This window comes from Herpailurus yagouaroundi, unplaced genomic scaffold (genome assembly GCF_014898765.1).
Source record: "Herpailurus yagouaroundi ecotype Mexico unplaced genomic scaffold, PumYag 28, whole genome shotgun sequence".
Taxonomy (NCBI): domain Eukaryota; kingdom Metazoa; phylum Chordata; class Mammalia; order Carnivora; family Felidae; genus Herpailurus; species Herpailurus yagouaroundi.
The window spans coordinates 162385545-162412958 of NW_024412376.1; the positions used below are offsets into that span (position 1 = coordinate 162385545).

General features: G+C 51.0%; 1 protein-coding gene across 2 annotated transcripts; it reads left to right on the top strand.

Annotated features, from left to right (window-relative positions):
- The first annotated feature begins 41 nt into the window (after positions 1–41).
- On the top strand, positions 42–27414 carry ZBTB49 (zinc finger and BTB domain containing 49). Of its 2 annotated transcripts, XM_040487925.1 has the most exons (8): positions 42–151; positions 7707–7877; positions 9871–10961; positions 13448–13494; positions 20719–20792; positions 22350–22432; positions 22524–22685; positions 26273–27414. In XM_040487925.1, the coding sequence occupies exons 2-8, from the start codon at positions 7726–7728 to the stop codon at positions 26944–26946; spliced, it is 2283 nt and encodes a 760-aa protein (XP_040343859.1). In that variant the 5' UTR covers positions 42–151; positions 7707–7725; the 3' UTR covers positions 26947–27414. The 2 variants fall into 2 exon arrangements, with proteins under 2 accessions (XP_040343859.1, XP_040343868.1); XM_040487934.1 differs by lacking the exon at positions 7707–7877 and having other exon boundaries at positions 85–151.

Here is a 27414-nt window from a genome sequence, read left to right on the forward strand (position 1 = left end):
GCGGAAGTGACGTCCCCGGAAGCCGGAGGCGGATCCGGCCGGCCAAGGGGGCGTTGTCGGGATGGTTCCGCGGCCGGCGGGGCCCGGCGAGCGGCGCTGAGGGCGGCGGTGGCGGCGGCCGGTGAAGAGGCGCAGGCGGGGCAGGACTCGGGTAGGTGGCCGCCGGGCCGGGAGGCTGGCCTCGCGAGGGCGTGGGGCCCCAGCGCGGTGCGGTGGGAGCGGCCCCGGCCCGGAGCCGCCGCCGCCGCCTCCGCTCCCGGGCTGAGCGAGGGTCGCGCGGGAGTTCGCTCGATCCCAGAGGCGCGGGGCCTGCGCCCCCCTTGCCGCCGCTTCGGCCCCGTGGCGCGCTCCTTGTCCCCGTCTGTCGCCCTGTAGTCGCGGGAAGGGCTGAGCGCCGCGGAGCTCCTAGCCGAGCGCGGCGTCGTTTCCACGCGGGCTGCGGGCATGTGAAACGGGCGCGGAGACTCCGTCCCCGGTCCGGCCCGGGAGTCGGTGAACGCGCCGCGCTCAGCACGGTGCCCGCCGCTTGCTTAATGGTTCAGCCGTTCCTCTTGGCCCTCAGCGGGGGCTGGCAGACGGGGGCGGTCATTAAGTGCTTGCCGCTTAACCGAGTGGCTACGGGGTGAACGGGGTGTACCGGGTGTGGACACGGTCATGTGCGCTCCAGTCACCCGGCGGGGAGGGGGGAGGGGTGATAAGGAGGGTTTCTCTCCGGAGGTGAGCGCGGTTGGGCTGGAATGGAGAGTGCATCCGTTTGCTAAGCCCTCGTAGCCAGCACCACAGGCTGGAAGTCCAAGACCAAGGTATCCGGATGGTTTCTTCTGAGGCTGCTCCACCTGGCCCGCAGACACCCACGTTTTTGCCGTGTTTTCACGTGGCCTTTCTTCTGTGCGGGAGCATCCCTGAGGTCTCTCCTGGTGTCCAAGTTTTCTCCCCTAATGGGGACAGCAGTCCGATTGCATTAGGGCCCACTCGAATGGCTTCACGTAATTACCTCTTTAAAGACCCGATCTCAAAGCCGCAAATATTATGAGGTACTAGGGCTTAGGGTCTCAACGTTTGGGTTTTGGGGGGAACACCATTCAGCCCTTAACAGAAGGCATTCACTGGAAGGACAAGGAAGAAAACATTTTCCAACAGAAGTGACAGAATGGCCTTGAGGTCTCAAAGCAGGGCGGTTGAGGTGTTTTTGTGTGCAGGGCACACATGTGTCTCATTGGTGTTTGTGCTCTTCTGCATTTGTGTTTTCACTTGGTCCCCCTGGAAGACCAGGGGGAGCCCTCTTTTGTCTTTCTTGGTAAATCAAATTTTCCGGTTTCAGCACACATGTCTCTTCCTCGAGGAAGTTCTCCCTGACCCTCCTCCTTCAAATTAATCTGCACTTCCCTCTTTCAGCGTCTCCTGGACCATGTAGTTCCTTTTTATTCTCTATCAGGGGCACCGGGGTCCAAGGGCACCTGACTCGGGACCCCCCCAGACAGACCACTGATGAAATCCATAGGCAGAGAAATGAGTGGCGGTGACGCAAGAAAGGAGTATATTTCAGGGAGGCCACCACGGGCAGCACAGTGGACTAGGCTCAAAGACCGTCTCCAAAGTGCTGGAAGGGCTTCCAGGTTTATATAAGGAAAATGTGGAACAGAGGTTGGCGGATGCGTGCAGGTGGGCAGTGAAGGTCAGATCGATCATCGTCTTAGGGTCAGTCACACGGCATCTTCCCGGCTCAGGGCAGGCCTTGTGGCTTGAGGGGGCAGTTTCAGTTCCCAGCAGGGGATGCTTTGCCCGAGTTAAGAAATGAGCTGGAAAGAAGAACTTAATCTGTTGGAAAGTGCAGACTGAGGTCAGAATGGAGGGATTTGAGGTCCTTGTCCGTGAAGGCTCTGGTGGCCGCATATGTGAGTTGTTCACCATCATACCCTCAGTGGGGAGCATACAGTGACACTCCATAAAGTTAAATGAATGAGGTGAAAACTGAGACACAGCCTGTGGAGGGCAGGGGACAGATCTTGCCCAGGCGTTTCATCCTCACAACGCCTTGCACATGTCAGGCACACAATGTCAGTTTAACTGCGTCGGCCTATATAGTGTCTTAGAGTCAGTCACTAGAGAGCTAAGACAACCAGGCTTGCTTGCTTGAAGCCATTGCTTCTGTCATGGGATTGGGGGGAGGGGGCATTAGGAATAAGCCATTTGAAAACCGTGATGACCAAAGACAAAGGTCGGACCACTCTAAGGCAAGGTGGGTGCTGAGGTGTGTGAACTGTGGACCTTTGGAGAAGTATCCATTGGTGGCCCCAGGAAAGAAACTTCTGCAAATTCTGGGTATCTGACCAGTTGGAAAAGTGGCCCAGGGAACAGAAGGGCCCCTGCTCTAGGATCCCTCTCTGCAGGGTAAAATTCCGTTCTGGCTCTTACTCCCTTTACAAGCACCTCTTCACATGTAAGCTGTTTCGTGTGTGTGTGTGTGTGTGTGTGTGTGTGTGTGTGTTCTCTTTTCCCATATTTTCCCAAGTTTTCCCAAATTTCCCTTTGAGTCCAGTTCGTCCATCTTCCCACCATCACATTTCGGTACAGATTTGTAGCATTTAAAACAGGAAATACCTTAGGAATTCTTTAACCAGTGGGGGACCTCTCCATTTTTGCATACGGAAAACTGAGGCTCAGAGTCTCCAGCCGTGGAGACGCTATGTATTGAGCACCCTGCGTTCAGGGCGCCCTTCTAGGTACCAGAGATACGCTGATGAATAAGGCAGATGTGGTCTGTGTCCTCTGGTCTTTGTTCCTGGTCACAGAGCGAGCAGCTGCAAACACGGAGATCGGTCTGTGCCCCTTGAGTCCCAGCACACCACTGTGTGTTGCACTTGCCCATCCTCGCGTATGCCGCGCTCACTTAGGCCCTCAACTGACTGGATCCAAGGAAGGCCTTTCACCTGCCAAGTGGAACTCAGAGTAGGGGTTAAGCACGTGGGCTTTGGGGTCATTCCCTGGGTTTAAATCTGAACTCCGCCCCTTATTATCAGTTACTCACTAGCTGTGTCGTCTTCTCTGTACCCGGTCAGGTTGTCTCTTGCGTTGCAACAAACTACCCCAAAACTTAGGGACTTAAAAACTTATTTTCTCTCACGGTTTTGTGGGCCAGGAATTCAAGCAGAGCTCCACTGGGCAATTCTTCAGTTCCATGTGATACTCGCCTGGAGGCTGGGGCTGGTCTGGAGAGTCAGGTGTGGCTTTGCTGTCTGGTGGCTGGAAGGCTGGGCTCAGCTGAGTCCTTCTCCGGTTCCACATGTTCTCCAGTTGGGCGCCTTACAGCCAACCCGGGCCTCCAGAGTCACTGTTCCAGAAGACAGACAGTGGCAGCTGTCAGACCCAGAAATGAGCAGGGCTTTACACCCTCACTTTTGCCTGTTGTTCGTTAAGACACAGGCTGCTCAGATTCAAGGCAGGGAGAGACCTAGATCCCACCTCCCCTTGGAGGAATGTCAGAGTTGTAGCCCTGTTTAATGGTCCACGTGCCTCATCATCCTCATCTATAAACTAAGAGGGGTACTTATGATTATCGTGAGAATTAAATGAGATGAACTGGGTATGAGATGAGCATAGGGACTGAAAAAACAGGCGTAAAGGGCTTAGAACAGTGCATGGCACGTTAGAAGCATTTTGTAAGCACGGGTCTTTATTATCACTGTCTTAGGCACATGATCCGTCGTTATTTACACTTGTCACCCCTAAGACTCATGAGGAATATGAGATGTAAATTCTTTTTCTAGAGCTCTCTCTAATCTTGTGGGGGAGGTACAGAATTGCTGTCATGAAGCCATTAGAGAACTGTACTGAGTAGTACAGAATAGTTATGATTTTCACAGTCCGTGTAAATTGTGTAACAGTTTCTAACTGTACATTACTTCTATATAGCTGGAAAATGTCTAAAGATCGAGAACATTTGCTGCATTTTAGCGTTAAAGCCTACAGAGGAAGGTTTTGTGTTGTATTTTTAATGTCCTTTTTCTCGTGGGATGTAGCATAGCACCAGAGCATGGGCTCCAGGGTTAGGAACCAGGCTTTAAATCCTGGCTTTGGAACACAGGATATTTAAACTCCCCATTTCTTAATTTCGTCTCTTCAAAATGGCCGGCAATAGGGTTCTTGTCGGATTATTGGAGTTAATGGATAGAATGTGCTTAACACAGTTCCTGGCCCGAAAGTAGTGAATGATAGGTAATAACAATAAGCCAGTAACCCTTTTCTTTTCAAGCAACTGATGGGGCAGGGGTAGGTAACTGAGTACTCTATCACTTGGCTGTTCGGTACCCTCGAAGATTTAACACGGGGCACTGCCCCACCACCTGACATAACGCTCCCCTTTCTGTATTCTTGGTCTGAGTGATAAAACCCTCTCCCCGTGCTTTAGTGTTGCACTTTGTAGGTGACATCACCTCTAATGCTAGTTTTCTTTGACTCCCACCCTGATCTCAAACCAGGAGATCATGCCAGTACCCCAAGCTTTACATGTCAGAAACTAAGCTTTCCATGAAGAAATAGGGGAATCCAAATGAGGTGTAGAGCTGAGGGTGAGTTTTAGAGATTCGAAGTCGAGGGGTCATACAGTGGAGATGGTTAGCAGAACGTTGGACATTTGGAGCTAGTGATCAAAGCTAAAGTGTCCCATTTTGGGGTTGTCTGCTTCGAGCAGATGAAGGCCAGGAGTAGATGTGATTTTCATGGGAAAGAGAGGGGGCCCAGGGGCTGAATCGTAAGGGACATTACCGCTTGGCAAGGGGCTCGCCGAGGAGGACGTACAGAATAGAGAGGGAGCAGATCAGGGGCTTGGTAAGAGGAGGGCCCCGGGGGAGGCAGGCGTGTCCAGAGGGAGGTGCGCAGACCTCACTCCACAGGCTGTAGCTGGGGAGCGGCCCCTGCAGGCACGTGTGTAGCAAGACGCAAGGTGAGAAGAGAGTCCTCCGAAAGCCGAGCCGGGTGTGGAGTGGCTGCTTTGAGGGGTGTCAGAAAACGCGCTGTGATGAATAGATGTGCCTAGAGGGACGGTTTTGTCGTCCTGTTTTCTTCTGCTTTTTTTCAACGCGAGGCAATCTTGGTGTGTTGGCAGGAACTGGTGGGCCAGGTGGGGACAGAGCAAAGCAGTGAAAAAGCCGAGAATGAAGCCGAGTGCTGGGGGAGGCCGTGGTGGGGGCAAGGGGAGGAGGAAAGCTGGCTTTGCAAGGAAGGCGCACTTCATCCTGTGAAGCTGAAGGGGTCGAGTGAGGGACGAGCGAGAAAATTGGAATTACGAAAATAATTTAAAGGCACTCAGGTTACATCAAGTTATCTGTGGACTCAACCTTCATGGTGAAGTGAGGTCACAGTCACTTTTATGGACGAGGGAGACAGACCTGGTGGAAAGGAAGAGAAGGGAAAGGGCCTAGAAGAGTGGCTGTGGAGCTGGAGGGGGGGTGTCAAAAAGATGTAAAGAGACATCACTAACTGTTGTTCGTTAGCAGCAGAGGTTAGCCAGCGTGGATCTTAATGGGTGAGTGTCTGCTCTGTGCCAGGCAAAGGTGAATAAGGTGGTCCCCTCAGAGCTCACAGCAGAGCTGGAGACGCAACTGATGGAACATAAGGATAGGTCATCTAGGGAGGCAGGTGTGGGGTGCCGTACGATTGCAGAGGGGGGACCCCAGACTTGAGCAAACACTGGGGAGGAAGGAACACGTTTCCGAACGGCAGGAAAGGCTTCTAGGAGATGGTGACAGCTCAGCAGAGCCCTGATATTTATTTGGAAGAGTCCAGTGTGGATAAAGTATTCCCAGGACAGGAAGTATCAGAACCGAGGGCTTTGGGGGCAGAGAGCAAGGCAGGGTCCTGTAATCTGCCTGCCCCAGGACCAGCTGGACGCTTGCAGTGCAGACGTGTAGGCCCCGCACAAGACTGGACAAAACTCAGACGGTGTCCAGGAGCCGGGACTTTTCACAGACTCTCTGGGTGCTCTTTAGAGAGAACATTTGTTGAATACTTAATATGTCTGTTGCTGTTCTCGATGTTCATGTGGGTTCTCACAATTGTCTCCGTAACCCGTGAGGTAGGTTGAGGAACGTGGACGTGGAGATAGTCATTGCCCAAAGTCACGTAGGTCATGAGCAGTGGCTGGGGCTCCGCACTCTCCCCAACACAGCTTGTCTGGGGACCCGCAGGTAGCGTGTTTTGGTGGGTACCTAGGGGGCATGGGAGGGGATAAGGCGATGGTGATCACAATGGGAGAAGGGGCTGTGTTCAAAAGCTTCGTTTTGGCTTCGTGGTTTGGTGACTTTTTCCATCATGCTTCTGCACTGAGGATGAAAGCGAACGAAGAGACCACACCGTTCCACACGGCCATTGCGGCACACGCCTGCCCCAGGCTGACTTCATTTGTCCCCACGACTTCTCTTCCCTTCAGCGTGTCTCCCTGGATTGTGCTCCTGGCATGAACCCGTGCCTTCCTCTCCTGTGTATTCAGGTGTCTGAGTACTGTATTTGTGTGGTTCTGTGTCGTGTACTTGTGTGTGTGTGTGTGTGTGTGTGTGTGTGTGTGTGTGTGTGTGTGTTTAGTAGAATTTAGGCTTCGTGAGGGCGGGGACTTGGTATGTTTGCTGGTTTGTTGGTGTAGCCCTAGAACCTGGCACATAGAGAGGTTGAAGAGATGTGAGACCTTCCGTGTCTGAAAGAGGGTGTCCCGTCTCCTTCAGTCTTAAAGTCAGCGTTCTTGAAAAGACCTGTAAGATTCTACATGGTCTGACCCTCTCCCCTTCTCTCTCTCTCTCTCTCTCTCTCTCTCTCTCTCTCTCTCTCTCTCCCTCCCTCCCCCTCTCTCTCCGTCTCGTCTCCCTCCCTCTCCCTCCCTCTCCCCCCCTCCCCCCCCCTCCCTCTCCCTCTCTCCCTCTCTCCCTCTCTCTCTCTCTCTCTCCCTCTCTCTCATAAACACATACAAGCACTGACACACACAGGCACATCATGTCCTGCCACTCCCTTGGCTTCAGTGCTCTCAAGCTCAGCAGGAGCCTAACGCTTTCTAGTGTGCACGTCGGGTACGTGCAAGACGGGTGTTTGCTAAGGTAGCACCCCATCAGAGAGGCAGGAAGGAGCAGACGAGTACACGTGCTGCTTTGTGATATCTTTGTTATTAGTGTCTCGTGACGTAAGTTAATTTATTTTGACTTACACCTTATCTCTGCAGGTAAGTTCCTAATTTTCCTCACCTTCTAATTCAGCGCCGCACGTATAGGTGCTCAATAAATACGGATTGATCTTATCCGCTTGGCTTTTCTCTACCCTTCTAAGTGTTTACATACACACGCTTTGTTGTTGTTGAATTATTCCAAAGTAGAAACAAGAGACACGCATATAGCATTATCGTGGTCGTAGTCTACATTCGCACTGTCAAATCCCGTGGCTCTTTAAATAAATTAAAGGTTTAGTTCCTCAGTCACACCAGCCACATTTCAAGTGCTTAAGGCTGCTGTATCCAACGGTGTAGATGCGGAACATTTGCATCACTGCAGGTAATTCTGTGAAACTGCACCGGTCGGTCTCGATGCTTAAGACCCAGGGTTTTTTATGCTTGTTGTTGGTTTGTTTGAAGGAGCCATGACTGAACCGCAGGTCAGTCCGCGGGTTCTGGGGCCACGTAGCTCCCAGTCACCCCTGGGTCACGGTCTACTTCGTGCTCTTCCTCACAGGTCTCCCGGGTGTTTGAGCATGGACCCGGTTGCCACCCACAGCTGCCACCTCCTTCAGCAACTGCACGAGCAGCGTATCCAAGGCCTGCTTTGTGACTGCATGTTGGTGGTGAAAGGGGTCTGCTTTAAAGCACATAAGAATGTTCTGGCAGCGTTCAGTCAGTATTTCAGGTACGTGTTGTAGACTTTGTGCTTCTAACTGTATGGAGAAAAAGCTCTTGTAGCGTGGATGTGTGTTGACTAAATTTTGTTCTCTCCTTGGATTTCACCTGTTCTTACCTTTTGCAGCACTTGGTGCGAGTTTTGCTTTTTGTATTTAGAGCAGCCTGAGAGGAAAAGAGGCTTTTGACCAAAAACTGTCTGGGCTGATTGAAAGTGTGTTGCCACTTTGTCTTTAAGAGCTCTAATCAATGTCAGGTTTCTCTATGTATTTCTTACCCTTTTGTGGTAAAAAGATTGAAGAATGGAATTCCTGGTGAGAACTTCCTTGTGATAAGAAACCGAAGGGGGGAAAACACCCTACATACTGATTTTTTATTAAAATATTTTCATTTTTGTTTTTCACTGGAATAGTCTAAGAAAACAGGTTTGAACTGAATTTATTTCTTCCTATACTCATTTTTAGGTTGTTAGACATTGTTGGAGTTAAGTGTTCTACATACGTTTTCTGAGTAGCTGAGATTTATCTCTCTGTAAGCACTGAAGCTTTTCTTTGGTACCTTTTTTCCCCTTAAAATGCATGCCGTTTCATTGCTCTTGTAAATCGTACATGGAACCTGACTTAATCTTTCCATCAAATTAAACCTCCGCCATCATCCATGGTCTAAGTACATGTTGTAATGAACGGATCAGCTCACTGAGGTAATCAGCCCTTTTTGTCCCTGTGCAACTTGGTCCCAGACTCTGCTTTCCCTGCCCCTTTTTAATTTGTGCTTCCCTCAGGCAGGAACAGAGCTGAAGGCTATTTTGGGGAAGCAGGTGATTGGATTAGGGAAAAGGTCCACAAACTTGCCAGACCACGTACCTGACCCAGCTTGGTGGTTTAGATGCAGCACAAACTCGTTCACCTGGAACTTGACGCGTGTGCAGAATAAAGCGCGTGGGCGTTGTGCCCTTTCCCCCCATTCACTCCTAGGGTTCTTCTTGTTCTCACTGCTGGCTTGTGGGCCGTTGGGTTGCAGAGAAACGTCTAACAGATCTGATTACAAAATGAGTGTATATCAAGTCCCTAGAGTTGTCAGATTCACAGACACAGAAAGTAGAGTGGTAATGCCAGGGGCTGGGGGGGGGGGGGGGTGGGTGGGATAGAAGTTAATTGTTTCGTGGGTATAGAGTGTCGGTGTGGGAAGGTGAAACATTCTGGAAATGGACAGTGGTGATGGGGGCACAGCAATGTGAATGTACTTCATGCCACTGGATTTCCCGTTGGAGCTATGTTTAACATTTTTAACCACTTAGGAATGGACCAGATGGTAAATATTACGTATATTTTGCCACAATTAAACAAACTAAAATTAAAAAAAAGAATGAGTGTCGAGTGTTGGTTTCTTACAGTTATTTTTATTTTTAGACATTTTAAGGCACTTAGATGTGGAAATGTTTTTGTTATGTGTTTTATGGTCTGAAATATAGTTTGCCAGACTAGACGTGAAATACTCTATCTGTATGCAATCGATCATACATATGGATAATTATACTTTGAAAAGAGCAATGAGTATGTTTCAGAATTTTACTTTGAGATCTGTTTGGAAGGTTGAATATCCAGCACACTAATTTAATTCATCTGAATTGCTTTATTGGACAGCTTGCCAACACTTTTTAAAGGATTAAAATGTACTTCATTTAAAAATCTTGGCATGTAGGGGCACCTGGGTGGCTGAGTTGGTTGAGCATCCCACTCTTGATTTCAGCTCCAGTATGATCCCAGTGTCATGGGATTGAGCCTCATGCTCAGTGCAGAGCCTGCTTAAGATTATGTCTCTCTCTCTCTCTCTCTCTCTCTCTCTCTCTGCCCCTCTCCCCCTCTCACACTCTCTCTAAAATGAAATTAATAACAAAACATAAATCTCAGCATTTACAGGATAGTATTCTTGAATATTAACATGAGTATTACTCATAAGAAAAAAGTAATCATGCTATAAACAGCTATCCTTTTTTTTATCAGGAGCCTCTTTCAGAATTCTTCAGGCCAAAAAAGTGATGTTTTTCACCTGGATGTTAAAAACGTCAGCGGCATCGGGCAGATCCTGGACTTCATGTACACGTCCCATCTAGATCTTAACCAGGACAACATACGAGTAGTGCTGGACATAGCCCAGTGCTTGCAGGTTCAAAACGTTCTGAATCTGTGTCACACGTTTTTAAAATCGGCCGCTGTGGAACAGCCCCCTGGCGTGTCCTGTAACAGTACATTCTCCCTGCAGAGCGCTCTGGCTGCTGACGCTAACTGTGTCGTCAGCGAAAACTACCCTCCTCCTTTGCTGCAGGAGTGTCCCGCGGAGGTTCAGCAGAGTAAGGTGTTGGATGAACCCCATTCTCACGCTCCCCCGTCAGTTAATCTTCATCACCCTGCGGGCGAAGCGCCCAAACCGGCGCCCGGTCCGCTAGAGGCCAGCGGCCCAGAGCTGCCTCTCAGGCAGAGCTACTGCTACAAACTCCGCAACTTCTACAGTAAGCAGTACTATAAACAGGCTGCCTGTCCCGGTCACGGGAGGGTGGGCGAGCCGCCCTTCCCGTCCAGCACCCCCACGGGCCTCGGTGCCGGGGAGCGCCAGCCTGGCGTGGCCGGCCGGCAGCCTGCGGGGCTCCTGCCTCCGCACTGCTCGGCCCCGCCCCTGAGTGAGCGGGACCCGGACCCGGGGTCTGACAGCACGCGCCAGCCCCCGGCCAAGCAGATGAGGCTCAAAAAGGCCATCCACCTGAAGAGGCTCAACTTCCTCAGGTCACGGACACCCGCGGAGCCGGCGTCTGAAGCCAGGCGGGAGGACGAGGACGGTGTGACCGAGCGGGCAGGCCCTGCCGGCGCAGATGCGCGGGAGGAAGCCAGCGGCCCCAGTGCTGAGGGGCGAGGAGGCGGGGAGCTCATCGGCTCTGAGCACTCGAACTGCGTGAACGACACGGAGCGGCCCGAGGACCCCGCGGCGCTGGAGGACCAGTCCCAGATGCTCCAGCCACAGAGACAGTACGCGTGCGAACTGTGTGGGAAACCTTTTAAACACCCAAGCAACCTGGAGCTTCACAAACGGTCTCACACAGGTACACTGATTCAGTGCCCGCAGGCAAAGGAAAGGACCTGACCCAGACGCTCAGACACCACTGCCTGCTCTGCTTTTGTAAGAAGTTTTGCTGTTGCTCGATGACGCCATTGATAATCCCCCAGAAAATCCAGGAGCGTTAGCTGCTCTTTCTCTGACGTTGTTGGTGATTACTCTTAAAGAACAATCTCGGAGTTCTGTAGACGCTCTCGTAGAACCAGTTGCAAAAGAAGGCACACTTTTCGTTTTTAATCGTGGCTTTGTGTGATAAACCTTCCAGCTTTGAAGAAGCGTGGCAAATTGTTTTGACGCGCTGAAAATCTCAGATATGTTCTAAAACGGATAAGCTGTATTTGCTCTTTAGAATTAGATGAACTTTATATTTTTTTAAAGCATGATGTTGTAGGTTCATCCAGACCAAAATAACTGAGGGTAATAGTAAAAGGTCTCTGGGAAGCCATGTTAATATCATATTTTTTCAAATTGCGGTTTGGAAGGAAGAGGTACACTTTTTAATAAGGATCAGCTTTAACCGTTTGATAATTGGTTTTCAAATGGTAATTCTTCTTTGAACGTTGAATTTTCAGAGGCTTAGTACCCTAATTCATACCTCGTCCTTTCTCCAGAAAGTTTATTTTTTCCAAATGCTAAGTGTCACGGATACGACGTTATACGACACTTATGTGCTATATGACTTACATTACACGACACTTACGTGTTACTTTCCTTCCTGTAGTTAAACTGGGTGACTCTACTGCACGTGAATTAATGACAGCTCCCCTATAAGCATGAGAAGTAATATGCTAACGGGTGCTTCCAGCATAACTGCTTTTAAGGTGCTTGTGCCATTGTGATCATGTCCACGTGCCATCCTGTTACCACTTTGGGTTGCCCACGGGCTTAGGTGTTTGCTACCTTGTTGCATTATCGAGAGACTTCTATATGGCAGCCCTTCGTTTTCATGTGTTTGCATGTAAAGTGCTTTCGTTGGTGGTAGTGGTTCAGAATTATTTTATGTGAAGGCAGTGTCATTGGCTCAGCGTTGCCTGAAAAAAACTTGTTTTATTTAGGTCATTCTGTTTGCTTAAATTTCCTGGAGCCTAACGATCGTTATGATTTTTATTTGAGAACATCTCTCTCTAGCTCTAAAGGAAACAAATTACATTGTTCTGAAGGAACATCTTCGGATGCCAGTATCACACAGCCATGCACAGGTGTTGACGGGGACAGAAATTGGGAAGGCGGCAGGCAGTTCTCTGATTACGGTCTGGGGAGCCCTTCCAGGGGGTCTGTGGGGCCTGAACTCTTTCCATCAGAGTCTGCGATGTTACTTGCCCTCTCCTTTCCTGCTCCAGGCGCACAGTGGAGTCAGCTAAAGGCTGCGGCCGCTCTGGTGGCCGCCGAGAGGTCTGATGGCGTGTTCTGAAGGTCTCCGTTTCCATTTCTGACGTGGGCTCTACCCACCGATGTAGCCTATGTAAACCAAAGCTCTTTAGGGCCGTCAGTTATTCAGAGTGCGAAGGGGTCCTGAGAGCAGAAAGGGAGGCCCCCTGGCGTAGGGTGATTGGCCCCAGTCACTCGTGAGTCTCGGCGACTGGTGACCTCTCGTTTCAAACTGTTGTAACTCAGAATGGGGTCTTTGACTTGACGTTATCGTCTTCCCCATAATTTCAGACGTGAATGTAGTCACCAAATACAGGATTCGTGTGATTATAATTACTCAGGGTCGGAATTTCCAGCTTGTCCTTGAGGAAGCCATTGAACAGTTTTAGGAAGCCGTTCAACTCAAAAAATATCCTGGCAGGAGCTCAGAGAGCTAGCAGGGTGCCAAACTTCAGCAACACAGGAAGAAGGGAAACGTTCATGTTTAAAAAAGGAATCTTAATGAAACCACTTGATTTGAGGGGGATTCTTGGTCTTCAAAGCATAGTAGGTTTTACAGGCCACAGGGGTACCTTGAAGTACGCTTTTCCTGCTCTCTGCGCCGGGTCAGAGCTGCGGTGGTTCCCCTGGGGTGGCGTCCACTCTGGACAGAGGTCGCCCGTCTGTTCTGTTCCAGGACGCAGAGGCCGGCGGTGGCCAGGGAAGCGCGTCTCCCTGCTGAATCTTGTTTTCCCCTGTAAGCGCGTGTCAGCCACCGAAAGGCGGCGGAGAGGGGTCTTCCCCGGCACGCTTGAAGTCCACCCCTGTGTGACCGCCTCGTGTGGTGCGAACAAGGCTCTCTGGCCGTGTCGGAAACTGGTGGTAAAGGACTCAGGCCGAAGGGCAGGGGAGCAGGCCGCTGCTGTCCGGCAGATGGCCTCTGCACCGTCCAGGGGGGTGCGGGACAATCAGGAGGACGTGGGGACTCTGCCCACGCTCGTACTTTGGGAAAGAAGGCGACACTGTCTTCTGAGAGGGCAGCGGAGATGGTGTCAACATTTTAAACAAAATTGTGGTGCTGATGTGACTAATGATTTTACAAGTTGTTATTTTGTTTTGTTTCAGGTGAGAAACCTTTTGAATGTAACATTTGTGGGAAACATTTCTCTCAGGTGGGAATACTCTTATTTACTTTAATAATTGGAAACCCGAAACACAGTGCTTTTTTTTATTATTATTACAAATAAGACCTACATTTGGACTTCTGAGAGAAGCCTCTGGTGGTGTCTGTAACGTTGACTTCACACTAAATCGGAAGAAAATAATTTCTAAGGAAAACAAATTTTTAGATCATCAGGGGAAAAACAGCATTTTTTGTAAGGGTGTGAACTTCCCCCCCATTTAAGGATGGGTCTGATCCTGGTATGTTTCTTCTCTTTCGTGAACAAGCTTTCTGGTAAACCACAGTGAGCACCCACCCACCTGGAGGCCGCAAGTGCTGGGCTGTGTCCAGGACAAATGTCCCCTTCCTCCGGCTGGCATATCAGTTGTTATGATGCGGGGAACAGAGCAAGCATTTCTCGTTCCTGCTTGGCCCGCCTTTCAGCTGACCCGTTTAATGATCATTGGGACACGTATAAAGTCTCCCCATCCAGCCAGTGTTTTGGTCCCTCCTACGCGTGATGATCTGGGCGCTGGACGTAAACACCCCCTAGAGAGTTAATGTGTTAGAGGAAATTCTGAACGTAGACTGGTGGCAACCCACTTCTGAAATGGAGGGAGAGCCCTGCTTCTCTGCCACGTGCGGGGCGCTGGCATTTTAGAGGGTGGGTGAGGCCGGCTGCTCGGCCCCAGGCACACGGGCCCGCCGAGGAAACAGCCACCGCACGCCGTTGTTCCACTGGCGGGTGCCGTAGATCCGGTCGCAGCTCGTGCTGACGCTGTGTCACCGGGGCCAGGACTCTGGGCTGGGCCCTGACCCAAGAGCCCTCCAGGCCATAGAGTTGGCCGCAGCGCTCCCCAGGGCACGGAACCTCCGTGGCGGCGCCGTCTTCTGGCACGTCCCCCACGGAGCCAGCTCTCCGGGGTCCCCTTCGTTCTCCCCCCCAACCCCCAAACCTGTGCCCTCAGGGGCTTTTCCCTCCCACTGCCACCTGCCTGCAGGGATTCACCGAGTCCGGACCCCTGCCTTTGCGTCTTTAGTCCACACCTGCCGTCCAGGAGGACTCTGGCACCCACACTGCGTCCAGTAGGTTTTTGAGGAGCGAGGGGAGTCCTCTCTCCTCCAGCTGCCAGTTGTTCCAGGCCCTGGCGGCTTCAGGACGGCCTCGCCTGGGGCTTCCGAGCTGTGGCCATGACGATGGGCAGTGTGGATTCGGATCCCGCCCCTGGCCTGCTACTCAGTGACCTCGGGCAAGCCACCCCACCCTTTGCAACGTCAGCTTCCTTGTCTGTGAAACCAGGGAAAGGAGATGACTGACCCTGGGGAGCATGTGGGGAGTAAACGAGCTGGTAGGAGTAAGAACTCCTTTCTGCCTGGCACGTAGTTCGTGCTCAGGGGGGTGTCATTATCTCCCATCCCAGGGCCGCCCTCTCCGTTCTTGCAAACCAGTCTTCCCAGGGCACCCCCCCCCCCCCACCATCTTAACCTCACAACTTTGGGGTGGAGGAGAACCTAAGACTTGGACTCATGACTGTTAACAATTAGCAGCCATCACTCCCTGGCCCACATTGTCCTAATTCTTAAATCGGCGTCGTACTACCTCATGCAAGTGTCAGGAGGAGTAAATGAAACAGGGGACACGAAAGCCCTTCGGACGTTTAAAATGTGATGACGGCTTAGGGTCTGTCCTCTCCTTGCATGGAATCCTTCCCTGACCCTTCTTTGCTAATCAGAGAGAACCGGACATTGAAGCGTCCGTAGTCAGCCTTCAGCCTCCTCTCCCGGCATCGATGGCAGGTCTGGCCTCCAGAGATTCTGATTTGGTGGCTTTGGGGTGCGGCCCGGGTGTAGGGATGTGTTAGTACAGCGATTTGGAAGTGTGGCTGAGGTTGAGGACCGCTGCTCAGACCTCGTCCTGCACTTGCCCTCCGGAGTCCCATCAAGGTGGCCCTGATGACTGCCGCTCCTGAAATCCTCCTCTGCTGGGGTCTGTGGTTTTGTCGGAGTTTTGTGAACATAGGATTACGTATACTTGCAGTTTTCAGATGCGTATTGCTGTTTTAGTTCGTAGTGAAATTATGAAATTTTTTGTGAACAAGGACTTCTGTTTAAAAACCACTCAGTAATAAGTGTTTGTGGCAAGCGTGGGGTGTGCTGGGGAAATATGCATAGGGAACAGCATGGGCAAAGAGAAGCAAGTGCTCGTTTCTGCCTGGAAGAAGTGGTGTTCGGGGCGGGTGATGAAGACGGGAAGTATGTTACGAGATCGCTCAGGTGAGCCCCAAAGACAAGCAGACATTTGATAAGCCTGGGGGTCTCTGGCATTGAGGAAGCTGTCGCGTTGTGGATACAGGGATACTTTATAAGTAGGGCCCACTGGCCATCTCTGCCTTACGGCAGGCAGTCATTTTTATTTTTTATTTTTTTAATTTCTTTTTTGTATTATTTTTTATATTAAATATAATTTATTGTCAGATTGGTTTCCATACAACACCCAGTGCTCATCCCAACAGGTGCCCTCCTCAGTGCCCATCACCCACCCTCCCCTCCTTCCCACCCCCCATCAACCCTCAGTTCTCAATTTTTAAGAGTCTCTTATGTTTTGGCTCCCTCCCTCTCTAACCATTTTTTTTTTCCTTCCCCTCCCCCATGGTCTTCTGTTAAGTTTCTCAGGATCCACATAAGAGTGAACATATGGTATCTGTCTTTCTCTGTAGGACTTATTTCACTTAGCATCACACTCTCCAGTTCCATCCACGTTGCTACAAAAGGCCATATTTCATTCTTTCTCATTGCCACATAGTATTCCATTGTGTATATAAACCACAATTTCTTTATCCATTCATCAGTTGATGGACATTTAGGCTCTTTCCATAATTTGGCTATTGTTGAAAGTGCTGCTGTAAACATTGGGGTATGATTGCCCCTGTGCATCAGCACTCCTGTATCCCTTGGGTAAATTCCTAGTAGTGCTATTGCTGGGTCATAGGGTAGATCTATTTTTAACTTTTTGAGGCACCTCCACACTGTTTTCCAGAGTGGCTGCACCAGTTTGCATTCCTACCAACAGTGCAAGAGGGTTCCTGTTTTCTCCACATCCTCTCCAGCATCTATAGTCTCCTGATTTGTACATTTTAGCCACTCTGACTGGTATGAGGTGATATCTGAGTGTGGTTTTGATTTGCATTTCCCTGATGAGGAGCGACATTGAACATCTTTTCATGTACCTGTTGGCCATCCGGATGTCTTCTTTAGAGAAGACATTTCTTCTGCCCATTTCTTCACTGGATTATTTGTTTTTCGGGTGTGGTGTTTGGTGAGTTCTTTACAGATTTTGGATACTAGCCCTTTGTCTGATATGTCATTTGCAAATATATTTTCCCATTCCATTGGTTGCCTTTTAGTTTTGTTGGTTGTTTCCTTTGCTGTGCAGAAGCTTTTTATCTTCAGGAGGTCCCAATAGTTCATTTTTGCTTTTAATTCCCTTGCCTTTGGAGATGTGTTGAGTAAGAATGAGCTGGAGCAGATGTTTGCGGTTACGGTGTATTGGAGTGCTCCCATGCTACTACTGGAATGTTTGCTTTGGTAGAAGGGAGTTTGTAAATCTTTTCCCTTCTGGAAGTCTTGAAAGTGAGAAAACAGATTCACCAATGAGAATTAATCTTTTATGCTGTTTCCTCAATTTATATTTAGTAGAGTCAGTCTTGGGGGGGAATAAGTTACCCATAACCTTGCCGTTGAGTCCGTAAGCAGTATGATACGTGAGCTTTGCAAAGCTACCGTAATTCGAGACTGTGGCAACAGACGACACCTGTTAATATATTTGTGGACACAGTCTGTGCGCGGATCTCAGCACTGGGGGTCCCGCATGCGTTAGAGTATGATGAGGCTCTGTCCGAATGCAGGGTGTCCGTGCGGGGTAGAACCCGGCCCCGTAGGTGCACCCGGAGGAGACGTGAGGTAGGGGCAGGTCTGAACATCTGTGACGTGAGAAATGGGAAGAGGAAACCTTGTGCACTGAGCTGTCTTTCGGGAGAGGACTGGAGTTGTGTCATCTCTCCAAAGAGGCAGGAATGGAAACTTGGAGTGACTGGTGCAGTCGGTGCCTTCCGGAAAGAGGTGTCCGTGTGTGGAGCGGAACTGAGGGGGCCCGCCTGGAGATCAGTGTGCTCCCCCCGGGCACGGACACCTGACGCCACAGGTGACAGGGTTTGGACCTGTCCAGGGGAAAATGCAAGAGTAAGAGTGTTTTGATGAACTTTTCCTAAGTTATTGAATTTTGAGCCCTGAGGTGGTATGTCCCACACTCCTGTTGTTTAGGAGACATCTCTGTGCTAATCTCCAGATTTTTTTCCCGTTAACTTTTGTTATTTGGTGAAATCCTAAAGTCCCAAAACTCCTGAACTAGGTGACTTTTAAGATCTGGGATCCCTTTTATCTCTAAGATGGTATGACTCCTCAGCTGTTTTTTACATGAATAATCAGCTGCCGTTGGAAAAGTGTTCTGATAGAGAATACGTGTTTGGTTTGCTCGTGTTTAAATGCTCACGTCCTCGTGCCTATTAGAAAGGGTTTATTTTTTAAATTACCCAAATCAGGTGTTAGTTCTTTTCTGCAGCAGAGTTTTTCTGTTCACAGTTCTGACAGCTCCCTCCTAATTTAAAATATCTGCTTAGAAGGAGTAGAGCCTCCTTTGCCACTAACGTTCTTGAGCACAGACAGTGAATGCCGCAGGCTTGGGAGTCCACAGAGCTGAATCAGGATGTTTGATCCCGGCTGTCGGAGCCCAGGCTGATGACTTCCCTCCAGAGCATCTGTTTGCTTTTCCGTAGACCGCGATGCTACTACTTTATAAGGGAATTGTGACTAGGTGACAAGTTGTCTGCGGCTGCTAGCCCAGCCGCTTCATTCCTGGTAACCTCCGAATCATCGGTAGCAGTCACTGTTACTACCGCTTGCTAGAGAGTTCCATCCAAGATGTGGACTGGGTACTTCGCATGTAATGAGCACGAGAGTGAAGCACAGTTTACCAAAAATAAAGATGCTTCGGTAAAGGTCAAGTACTCTGGGTCCCAGTTTGCTGTGTCATTTGGCATAAATCGTTGAATGCATTATTGGACTTTTTTGCCTGAATCTTTCAGTGTTTCATCTGCTTTTATACCATCGGCCAGATCAATATGTGCTCCTTTATCTGGGGAAAGATTTTCATGATCCATTTCTATTTATTAAATAGCTACAAAAAAAAAAATTCAAGGGGTTGTTTTACTACTGCTTATTATACTATGTTAAGTGGAAGATCATTTGATTATACTTGCTTTGAAAACGAGTAACTGTGACGCTTCAGTTAAAAAGCAAGGGCTCAGTGCTGCTAAGCACGGACTCAGAGAATGCATTTCAGTCGTGATACATCATTTACAAAGTAACTTAAAAAGAAGGACCTAATTTAACAGATGAGCCCATGGTGCTATTCAAATTGTTATATAGTTGATGCGCTTTTCTGGAATTAGGAATTGACTGACTTAAAACAGTCAGTGGTACATTATCTCACCTCCCAGGAGCTGTTTCCCCAACAGCCAAGTGACTCTTGTACGGAATAGTCAACACCAGCCAGTTTATTCACAGAAACTTGTGAGTTCAGACTCCCACAAACCCATGTTACTTTCTGGCCCAGCTGTGTAACAGGGGCAGTTACTTATTTATCTGAATCTGAGTTTTTCATCTAGAAAAGAGATCTAATTACTAAGAGCAGCTTAGTGTTGTGTGTAAGGGCAGGCAGACGAAACGTATATGGCTGTTGACACTTACTGTTGTCAATAGTCATTCTGTTAAAAGCTAGGTATTTACCAATGTTTTGCCAAATTCTTCCTCTTTAGTTACCTCAAATAAACCTAGTTTTTTCGAAGCCATATTTATCATATTCTGAAGTATCTAACTGTGTGATCTCCCAGAGCCTGACTCACAGAATCTCCATGCTCTGTAACATGAAATCCACAGGCCGCACTTTTTCTACCTGTAAGTTTCCACTCAGAAGTGGACTTCAGACCGTCTTCAAACGTATAACCATGAACTGTCTGCATTTTATTTAAAATCTAGTTTGCAGATTTACAAAGCCAAATTTGTTAGTTGGCCATTACTGTTCATCCTCTCTTTTTGGCTTATTTTGTGCATAATGCCGGCACATTATTACCCTCGGGCACATTCATTCGTTTCAGTGTCTTTATAACGGAACACTGTAAAAAATTAGGAGGGGAAATGACAGATTGAGTCTATTAAGTTAAATTCCAGCAGTGGAGGATTTTGTTTTCAAATCCTAATTTGAAACATTAGCCAGGAGCTTTTTTAGTATAAGGCGATTGCTGTTTCAATTTTAGTGTACTTGAGGCAAGTTAATATTGATTTCCTATTGATCATTGCATGGAAACCTATTTTGCGATCCCCATTTAAGTAAGTTACTCTCTCTCGGTACGTACGTTAAGAATTGTGTACAAATTGAATTGTCTGTACTGATCCTCAGAACAACCAATAAAAACTCAATTATGAAAGGAAAATGAAAAAAGAAATAAGTTACTCTCTGCGAAGCCCTGCTAGTTTCAGCAATTAGGAACATAAAAGGCCCAGCAGCGAAATGGCTCCTGAGTCTCCTGCTTTGCGTTTTTGCACAAAGGTAAAAGAAAGGACAGCCCAGTCCGGCACAACAGAGCCCAGGGGAAGTGCTGTTTGCACGTGTCTTACCTTCTTTATGAACCAAAGCATGTTTTTAAAAAAGAAACAAGGAATCCTGAAATAACCAAGTACAGACAGATGCTTTGTTTCCAAGTGATGCCTGCGTATAGATGGTCCAAGTTAAAAACACCAGGTAAAGCGGACCGAGGTCTGTTTGAAATACAAGCTTAGCAGCCCCCACAGTGTATGGGGCCCATTTGCCAGGGAAGCAGCACAGCGCGTACCCACAAGGCGACAAGCCAGGGGCTCACGGGGAGCACTGGGGTCAGAAGTGTCCCATCAGGCCTGTCCGTGCGATCTGCAGATTGCCGGGCAGGCCCAGGCCCCCGAGTGAGGACGGGGCTGTCCCTGGTCTCCCTGCACGCGGCTGCTTTGAGCTGTGCATATGTAATCTTCACCTGGAAGTTGGACCAGGACCTGGCTCAGTCTGTTAGTTTTCCTTTTGGATTTATAGAACCTTCAAGAAAACTGGTCACTACTGGCATGCGTTTTCTCCTCCCCTCTCTTACAGGCAGGTAACTTGCAGACTCACTTACGTCGGCACTCTGGTGAAAAACCATACATCTGCGAAATCTGCGGAAAGAGGTCAGTGCTGGGCTTGTTCCTCTGTTCGTAAAGAATAACTCGTGTCTGTCTTTGAGTTCGGTGTTCTCTGGGCCACCTGTGGGCTCACCGCGTAGCTAAGGAACGCAGGTAAAGTCAGACCCTCCGGCTTTTCCATAACAAAAAGAAAGAGAAATGTTCATTAAGAGAAAGAAAATCTAGGACACAGAGTCTTAGGAAATGGGATTTTACGTGAAACAAAATTATACTAAAATTTCCATTCATTCCAAGAATGTCTGTTAACATAGACCATAGATCCATGGGGACGTGGAGGTGACTGTCATGGGTGGGGGGAGCAATGAGACTCGCAGCCAGGAGGGGCTGGAAGGGCCCTGAGCTGAGTCAGAAACAGGCCTTGAGAGCTCAGCAGTGCGAGTGGCCAGCTGGGCAGGGCTGTGACTTGTGACAGAGTCGCAGTGGGGACCTTCCTGCCCTCCCTGGGCCGCTTGTCTGGAGTCTGCACACTTTTAACAGGCACCAGCCACAGCGCTTCAGTCATTCATTTATTTAACCAACATTTATTCGGCACCTGCTGTATGCTAAGTGCTGTGATGGGAACATAAACAGTATAGGGGCCCCTGGCTGGTTTAGTGGGTTAGGCATGAGCCTCTTGATCTCAGCTCAGGTCTTGGTCTCAGAGTGAGACCAAGCCCCACGTGAGCTCCACGTGGGCTCACGTGTGAGTTCAAGCCCCACGTGGGCTCCACGGTGGGTGTAAGGCCTTTGTTAAAAAAGAGAAGGGAAAAAAAACAGTACAGGTTCTGCCTCCGATAAATTCATAGTCAGGGGCGGTGGGCAGAGACGGCTTTGGGGACAGTTCAAGTCAAAGTCCTCCAGTGTGGGGTGCGGCACGTGCTGTGGGGACGCTGGAGGAAGAAGCGCCCCTTGTTCAGGTCCGGGAAAACCGCGGTCTCTGCAGATGGGAGGAAACAGAGAAAGAAAGGCTGCCTGGCCTGGCACGCCTCCCTTCCTGCCGTGGCCGCTTCAGCACCGCGGGCACGTTTCGTGCGGGGGTATCGCACACCCCTCGCTTCGGGCGCCTCCGGAGTGAGCCCCCGCTTCTTCAGATGGTGTCACTTCCCTTTGGCCTTGTTTTACAACGTGGGTTAAATGGGAGCCTTCTGAACTCCCTTTAAAAGCAAGGCGTGTATTTAAAACCATGTCCATACACGTGTTGTTGCAAACAGAACCAGTTCTACAATTAGGCGTGGTGGGCAGGAAGCGTGTTTCTGTGGCCGAGACCTCCCTGAGCCAACCCGGTGACCATCTCTGAAGAAAAAGAGTGACGAAACTAGGTAGAAAAAAAAAAACGGTCATTCAGAAACAAAGCACTTGCATCATTTTCTACTTTCTTGTAAAAAAGAGAAAAAAAGTAAAGATTTTTAAAAATGCACATTTCAAATGAAATCAGGCCACGTCTGGTTCGTTCTGCAGGGATGTGGGGAGCAGCCCATCCGTCCCCCTCAGTGACTTGCAATTGTAAAGATGTGCACCAATGTGGAAAGAAATTCTTAATTGAGTTTCCGAATGTCACGGCAGGTTTGCGGCCTCTGGTGACGTCCAGCGCCACATTATTATTCACTCGGGAGAGAAGCCACACTTGTGTGACATCTGTGGGCGAGGTACTGCTGAGCGTTTTCCTTTTCTTTCTCGAAGACCGCTGACGAAAACGGCCTCAGTCCTTGAGCCGAACGCCTCTTGTGGTCTCTCTAGGCTTCAGTAACTTCAGCAACCTGAAGGAGCACAGAAAGACGCACACGGCCGACAAAGTGTTCACCTGTGACGACTGCGGCAAGTCCTTTAACATGCGGAGGAAGCTGGTGAAGCACCGGGTCCGGCACACGGGTGAGCGGCCGTACGGCTGCCCCGCCTGCGGTGAGTGGGTGACGCCCGCGGACGCGGCCCCCCAGGTGCCTGCCCTGTCACTGCGTGGTTCACCTCCCTTTCCTCGGGGGTGACACGGACGCGGTGCTGTCCCCTCGCCCCCTCCCGCGGGGTCTCCTCTCATCCCTCCCTGGGCTCGCATGTCAGACGTTCGTGGAGCTGCCCCGAGGTGCTCTGGGCACGGCCGAGTCCGGCTGCCGCGGGCTCCTAGCCGGGTCCGCGGGGCGTAGACAGAAAAGCGTGGAAGGGCGAGGTGTGCAGCAGCGGGCGTCAGCACAGCCGCCTCGACGGCAGGGCCTGGGGGCTGCCGGCACACTGTCCTGCCGGAGCATCTCGAGCACGTGGCGGGGTCAAGAGGGAGGGCTTCCGGGTCACGTACGGCGAAGCAAAGGGCGCTTCTCTCCGCAAGGACGTGGCAGCGAAGTGGCCAGAAAGGGGAGGGTGGGCCGGCGGCCCTCGCTTCTGAGGGGCCTCGCCACCCAGGTGAGGGAGGGCGGACTCTCAGTTACCTGCGTCCCTGTGATCGTGGAGGGTTTGAGCCTCTGAAGGAGAGAGGGTGTGCGTGCGTGCGTGTGTTGTGTGCGTGCGTACACGTGCGTGCCTGTGACGAGCACTTCACCATGCCGACTGAGTCATGGAGGAATCAGTGAGTAACGATTTTTACGACTTCCTGTGTGCAACAGACAGGGAGAACGTCCAGAGTCCTGCTGTGGGAAGGCTGGAATTGGGCTCTGCTCGGAGCACCTCCTCCTAATTGGAGCTGGAATCTGGAGCAGGGCAGGACTCCTGGGCTGTAGCCAGACAGTACCTTTGTTTTTGTCTCCCACTTAAATTGTACACAGATCTCATCTCGTGGATACAAAGTTAGGCAGCTCCATGACTCTTCTCATTACTCTTAAAAATAAAATTGGGGCGCCTGGGTGGCTCAGTCGGCTGGGCGTCCGACTTCGGCTCAGGTCATGATCTCGCGGTCCGTGAGTTCGAGCCCCGTGTCAGGCTCTGTGCTGACAGCTCAGATTCTGCTTCGGATTCTGTGTCCCTCTCTCTCTGCCCCTCCCCCACTCGGGCTCTGTCTCTCTCTGTCTCAGAAATAAATTAAGAAAAAAATTTTTTTTAATAAAATAAAATTGGTAGTACCTGGGTGGCTCAGTTGGTTAAGTGCCTGACTCTTGATTTCAGCACAGGTCATGATCTCACGGTTTGTGAGATCGAGCCCCGCCCATGTTAGTCTCTGTGCTAACAGTGTGGAGCCTGCTTGGGATTCTCTCTCTCCCTCTCTCTCTTAATAAAAGAGAAAAAAGGAAAAAAAAAGGAAAGCAATTGTTACTTTAAATCACAAATGCAGTCTCAAATCACTAATTTAAAATGTCAGTTCCAAACGATTATTACAGCTGTCAACTTGATTTAAGATTAAATTCTCTCTTCCCTCCCCGGCTAGGGCTGGCTTAGACCCCAGTAGAGGAGGAAGCAGAGGAGGACCCTGCCTGCCTCACCTTATGTTTCCAGCCCTTTCCCTCCCCTCACTAGCCATGGTTTCTGACCCTGATAAGGTCAGCCTGGGGCCAGGGGAAGATATAGAGAGCGCAAGAATGTTCGTTCTTATAGGACAGGTTCAAAATTTTGTAACCGCTTTATTGAGGTAAAAGCCCCATACCATAAACTTTACCCATTTAAAGCGAACAGTTCAGTGGTTCTGGTATATTACTCACAGAGTTGCACAACCCAGCCCTCACCATGGTCTATTTTAGAACATTTTCATCACCCCAGAAAGAAACTCCACACCCACTAGCAGTCATTCTTCGTTCCCACGCCCCAGCCTAGGCAACCATTAATCTGCTTTCTCTCTCTGGATGTGCCTGTTCTGGACATTTCGTATAAACGGAATCATTCAGCATGTGGCCTTTCATGACTGCTTTCACTCAGCAAGTGCGCTGTGAACATCGGCGTACTACTTTGTGTGGGTGTGTGTTTTCATTTCCTTGAGTTCAGAAGACAGGTTCAGTTTTAAGATGGCTTCACATTCTGGGCTTTGCAGTGAATAGAGAGCTCCTCCCTCTCCCTCCTCCACCCTTCCTCCCTCTGTCCTCTCCCTCCCCAGACTGCCTTCTCCTTCCCTTCCCTCTCTTCTTTTCCCAGCATTTCTCTGCACTTTCCAAGGTGCAGACATGCATTTTCCTCTAGCCCTGGGTTTTAGCAGTTTATTCCCAGGAGACTGTCTCTGTTGAGGTCTCATCGCCCCTCTGGCCAGTCCTCACAGGCTGGACTGAAGATGGCTCCGGGCAGCTCGCTTGGGAGCACCCTCGTTGAGTCCCTGGAAACGCAGCGTCCTGCACTGCCTGGGGCTGCGGGCCACGGTCGTGCACGGTGACCGTCCTCTCTGCCACCAGCACGGCCAGCCGGCTGTCTCTCACCAGATTCCCCAGGCAGGAGGCAGGTGCTGCCCCGTGGTGTCCTCACGGCAAGGATGGCTGTGAAGTCTGGCCCCCTGTCTTGCCTCCGGGATGAAAGAGAGACTGGCCACGGTCCTCTCCTGGGGGAGCTCTACTGTGGCTAAAATTCACGTCTTCAGGACCCCAGAAAAGATTATTCCCATCTGCCCAGTAATTCCATTCCTGAGAATTTATCCTAAACAGTGTAAAGAAAGATGGTGACTGAACACGAAATATACTAGCAAACAGGTGGAGCCCGCCCACACGTGCAGGAGATCGAGGAGGTTCTGAGGCCTGGAGTCCACGACATGTCACGTGTCTGTATCAACTGTGTGGTATAGCGACAGCATAGCAAACAGTGTTGTTCAGTGAAAGAGACCGAGCCTGACGCTGAGGGCACGGTGTAGACGTGAGGACACAGGGTCACTGTGGCCACTGTGGCGAGCTTCGGTATCCTGCGTGGGGAAGGGTACACCTGTAACGCATGGACGTCGACGCCTGGTCTGCCTGATGGGCGGGCGCTGCGGAGCTGAGCGTTCCACGTTCACGCGTTCACACGGGTCAGGGCGAAGCTCTAAATACGCATCTACGTAACTGCCTAGTTCTCAGTCCTCTGTCAACATGTGATGTCTTGTGGAAGGCTCTGTGTTGGTTTCTGTGTTCCGATCTTACCTACTCTCATCATGGAAGTCGACCCCCCCCCCCACCTCTGTCATATACACAGGATGGGACTAGAACCAGGAGAAGCATATGTAAAATTATGTTGAAAGCAAACAGCTGTTTGTAAATTGTCGATCGGCCACGTTAGATTTGCCGAAACTTGAACAAAACGGGCGAGGTTTCCCGGCACGGTCCGGCAGGGGCAGGCACCTCGGCTTACCCGGCGAGGCGCTCCCCTGCGGGGACACAGAGGCCCTCGAAGGCTCACGCTGAGGTGCCCGCCGCCAAAAGGCCGCGGGTCGGAGGGACGCAGTGGAGAAGAACAGCGAGCGTCTTCTGGGGCGAGCAGGTGACGGGAGGGCTCGACTCCGTGCCCGTGCCCGTGAAAGCAGTGAAAGCAGAGCCGGTCTGGGTTTTAGAAGGGGGCGGGCGCGGGGGCGGTGCTTCCGGAAGGCCCGCTTCTGAAAGGACATCCTTTTCCTCTCGCAGGGAAGTGTTTCGGGGGCTCCGGCGACCTCCGCAGGCACGTGCGCACGCACACGGGGGAGAAGCCGTACGCGTGCGAGGTGTGCAGCAAGTGCTTCACGCGCTCCGCGGTCCTCCGGCGGCACAAGAGGACGCACTGCAGGCCCGACGCGCGCCGGGACGCGCTGGACGAGCTGGCGCAGGCCCTCGACGCCTCCGACCTCGAGAAATCCCAGGGCTCGGATGCGTTCTCCCAGGACGTGCCCGTCGCCTTGATGCCCGCGTCGCTCAAGCTCCCCGCGCACGCGGTGGAAGAGTCCGTGACGGAATTTGACAGCCATGCTGCCGGCCCCTACTGCAAGTTCCGGGCCGCGGTCGAGCCTCACGGAGCCGGCGGGCCGGAGAAGCTGGGTCCGGACCCCGGCAAGCTCGCCAAGCGCCCCCTGCAGCCGGCGCCGCAGCAGACGTTCGCTTACCCGGGCGCGGCCGCCTCCGCCGGCGACCAGCCGCTGCCGGCCGACAGCCCGTCCCTGGGCCGCTCGTCCCCGGCCGCGCTGGACAACCCCTGCGGCGACGGGCCGGGCGGCCGCGCGGCCTCCACGCCCTACAGGAACCCCGAGGGCCAGTTCTTCTCCAGCATGACCCTCTGGGGGCTGGCCATGAAGACGCTGCAGAACGAAAACGAGCTGGACCAGTGACGGCCGGCGACGGCCCGGCCCGGCCCCCGCGGCATCTTCTCCGCTCGGCAGGCGCGTCCCCGCGCCGCGGGAGGGGGTCCGGCCCCTTCCCAACAGCCCGAGGATCGTGTGACCGCCCCTGTGCCGCCGGTGGCTGATAACCGGAAGCATCTGGAGCCCAGGATCTGGGAAGGCCTGCCGGCTCCCCGCGCACACAGACGCGGGACCAGAGGGCTCCAGGGGCAGCAGCTACCGGCTCGAGACACCGGCCCACTGACATCAGCCGGGCACGACGGCGGGCACGCTCTGGGCCCGCTGCTGCACCCCGAGTCGTGTTCGAGGGGAAACATACAGAAACAAATATTTTTGCATTTTTACATGATTGAAATTTGTAGCGTTTTGTACTTTAATTTACGCAAAAATTTTATTTGTATATGAAACCCGTGCTATAATTTAATTGGAATAAATGAAACTTGACTTTCTCTATAA